This window comes from Octopus bimaculoides, chromosome 17 (genome assembly GCF_001194135.2).
Source record: "Octopus bimaculoides isolate UCB-OBI-ISO-001 chromosome 17, ASM119413v2, whole genome shotgun sequence".
NCBI lineage: Eukaryota > Metazoa > Mollusca > Cephalopoda > Octopoda > Octopodidae > Octopus > Octopus bimaculoides.
Genome location: NC_068997.1, coordinates 6,792,283 through 6,795,641, shown reverse-complemented (window position 1 = coordinate 6,795,641; position 3,359 = coordinate 6,792,283). Strand labels below are relative to the sequence as shown.

Genomic DNA, 3,359 nt, shown 5'->3' with positions numbered 1-3,359 from the left:
TATATACACACACGTATTAAATACTATCATTATACTATAATAAAGAAAGTTGCTTATAAATTAGTAATTAGTTTGCAATATGTAACTTTTACTAAAAGAAAGTAATTATTAAAGTCTGTCTCTAGAAGACTTTTACAAATTCTATTTTAATATATATATATATATATATATATATATATATATCAAAATGTGGTTTTTATAAGTATTTTTAAATTGGAATTACTTGAAGTTGATCATCAAATCGATGATCACGGAAAATATTGTGCAATTAAGTGTACAGAGATTATTCGCTATTCAGCCCGACAGGGCATTTAATAATATGCTAGTCAAACAGTATAAGCGACACATGACTTATATAGTATTATAATAGTACGTACATGGGTATTACACAATTTGGCTCGGACACTGCTTCCTCTGCACCATTCAGTTCCAACTGGTCTGCAAATATAAAACAAAGGTTTCATTTCTTTGTCGTCTTCAGCTAAGATAGTTATTTAATTAATGAGGACCAGCTTCTATAAAACACGTGTGCAAACTCAATCCCTATTTCCACTCATTTTTTTTTTCAACAGTTTCTAAATTAAAGTTTTGAAAAAGTTTCTAACAGCTAAACCATTGGGATCAGTATAATCGTGTAGCTACCCCACTCTCTCAAATTTCAGGCTTTGGACTTAAAGTAGAAATGATTATTATTATTTTATTATTATTATGTTATTATATGAATAATAATGAGTGTGGTAGTAGTTGTGGCGAGGATGGTAATAATGATAATAATTGTTTTATTGCTTCCTATTTTGGCACAAAGCCAGCAATTTCAGAGGAGTGGGCAAGTCGATTACTCAAATGTCCAACTGGTACTTAATTTATCGACTCTCAAAAAGGATGAAAGGCAAAGTCGGCCTCGGCGGAATTTTAACTCAGAACATAAAGACGGTCGAAATGCTGCTAAACATTTTGTCCGGCGTACTAATGATTCTGGAAGATCGATTAATGATGATGAAGACAATGTTAGTGGTTGTGGCAAGGATGGTAATAATAACTATTTGAACTGGAAAGGAATTTTGTCTTTCATCCTTTCGAGATCGATATAATAAGGACCAGTTGAAAACTGGAGTCGATTTAATCGACTCAACCCCTTCCCCAAACTTGCTGGCCTTGTACCAAAGTTTGAAACCATTATTATTATTATTATTATTATTATTATAGTCGTCGCACAGTATACAATATCGTGAGGTTGTTGATTGAAGATGTATCTACCGGGGGATTTCAGATAAACAGTACTTAACGTAATACGCGTGCAGTTCCAAGTAATGTTGACTTTTGCAATACATACTGTTATTATTATTATAATATTATTATTATTAATAATAATAATATAGAAAGGATTGAGGTAACTCCTCCTGAAGATATAGAGTCAAAATTAAAAGAAGAGTACCATTTGTTATCTAGTGAACAATATTTCGACATCTCGTGTGACTTCAACTGGTTCAAAAAATCATTTATTTTTTGAACCAAGTCCTGAATTACGCTGAAACTTAGTATATCTGAAACAATGGATTTTGAGACGATCGACCGACCAGCTTTATGCTAAAGGTCTGCTCAATAATGGCTGAAGTTCAACAGCCGTCTAAGGATGAGATACATTATTAACTTACAGCAGTTGTAAAAACACTTCAAGTAAGTTTCTTGTAGGAGTAAGAAGAATGTTTCGCGTGTTCAAACAGATCAGCACATATTTATAAAGGTTGACTTAGGAAGTCAGCAGCTTGTTTCAAGTCAGATAAGAATCTCAGAAAATTAGTGATATGTCTTGCATCAGGTTAGATAAATAAATTTCAAATAAATTTACTTACTTGGGATTGTTACATTGTCGTGTGGACAATGTAACGCCTGTTCCACACTTTCGATCACAGGGTGAATAAGAACTCCATGCACTCCAACCACCTGTTATCACAGGAGCTGATGCCCAGAAATTAGTTTCGTTCAAACTCTCACAACGCTTATTTGGACGGCAAACCTAAATTGTCAGCAGGTAAATCGAGAGAGTGTTAGAACGGCATTCGCTAATACACTGACCTTAATTGTGAAAAGATAAATAAACTCAAGTTTACAGATATCTTCCATGAAAATCTGTTTATAAAGTTGTCTTTTAAAACCACTGGGGTTCAAAAAAAAAAGAAAGAAAGAACGAAAAGGTATCTGCTGAAATGGAAGAGTCTATTCTCGCTTAGTACCCCTTGCTATAATTGCTATGATATAATGATAAGAGAAGATAGTTTTTTTGCAGATTCAGACTTGAATAAAGTTAAATTATGAGTTATATTCCCGCCAGAAAAACACACTTGGAATGTATTCATCGCTTTGTGTTACATGGTTCTGATTCGATAAAATTCATAGTGAAGAACTGGGTCAATTTAATTGAAAGTGTACACGCACACAGGCACGCATACATACCTACATTTCAAAAGCTTGGAATCCATTTAGTAGAGTTTCTGTTAATACTCAGGGATCTGGCTATGACAGTTTTGCAATGCTGTAGTGAAGTTTAGCAATGTTTCTTAAATACATGTTAAACAGGAATCGAGTGAAAGACATAACTCACCATTTGTGGCCCGCAGGAAAGACCATTTGTCCCTCCCGTGTCGATTCTAATTCGCCCATACTGGTTTCCTTTTTCCAAGTAGGCACACGAAATTATTCCACATTTCTGAAGAGTATACAAATATATATATATATAAAACACACACACATATATATACATACATACATACATACATACATGCATATATTTTTAAAGATTAAATATCAAATGAGTTAGTGGGAAAGAAATGAATAAAGTTTTTAAGATTTACATAATAGTAAATATACTCACATATTTCGGATATAAATCAATATAAGAGAAACCTTTGCCGTACCTAATCCGGCAGTAATCATCCGGAGTCGTGTATGTTGCTGTGGAACGAATTAAAATATGGTATCTGTTATTTAATATGAATCTCATCTGCGGTTATTTAACAACTATTTCAATGTTTCTTTTATCTCCTTGAGAATGTTTATGCGACGTGAGCATGCTCGTTGAGTTGAGATTATTCATTAACCCAAACCAAGTCCACGATCTACTGTCAATTCGTTTCTAGCTCACGAAATTTTCACTTTATTTATATTGCAATTTGTGAATAATGTTGTCGTTGGTTACATGTTTCTAACTCACAAATCATTGATTCACGGCATTTCTGATGGTGATAGTAACAATGAAATGACTGTAATTCGTTGCTTTAACTTCTTTCAAGAAGCAAGAGCACCATTTGCCGCCAACGCTTACATCCTTTGCCGTAACACATCAGCTGTATATATATATA

General features: G+C 33.4%; 1 protein-coding gene across 1 annotated transcript in view; it reads right to left on the bottom strand.

Moving 5' to 3' along the window:
• Window positions 1-311: 311 nt before the first annotated feature.
• The window catches only part of LOC106872488 (A disintegrin and metalloproteinase with thrombospondin motifs 13), a 16,573-nt gene continuing 13,525 nt past the window's right edge, over window positions 312-3,359 (bottom strand). The window contains exons 12-15 of the mRNA XM_014919499.2: window positions 2,873-2,952; window positions 2,603-2,707; window positions 1,854-2,017; window positions 312-438 (exon numbers count right to left, since the gene is read on the bottom strand). Coding sequence (XP_014774985.2) covers window positions 327-438; window positions 1,854-2,017; window positions 2,603-2,707; window positions 2,873-2,952 — 461 coding nt within the window. The 3' untranslated portion in view covers window positions 312-326. The remainder of the gene's footprint in view (window positions 439-1,853; window positions 2,018-2,602; window positions 2,708-2,872; window positions 2,953-3,359) is intronic.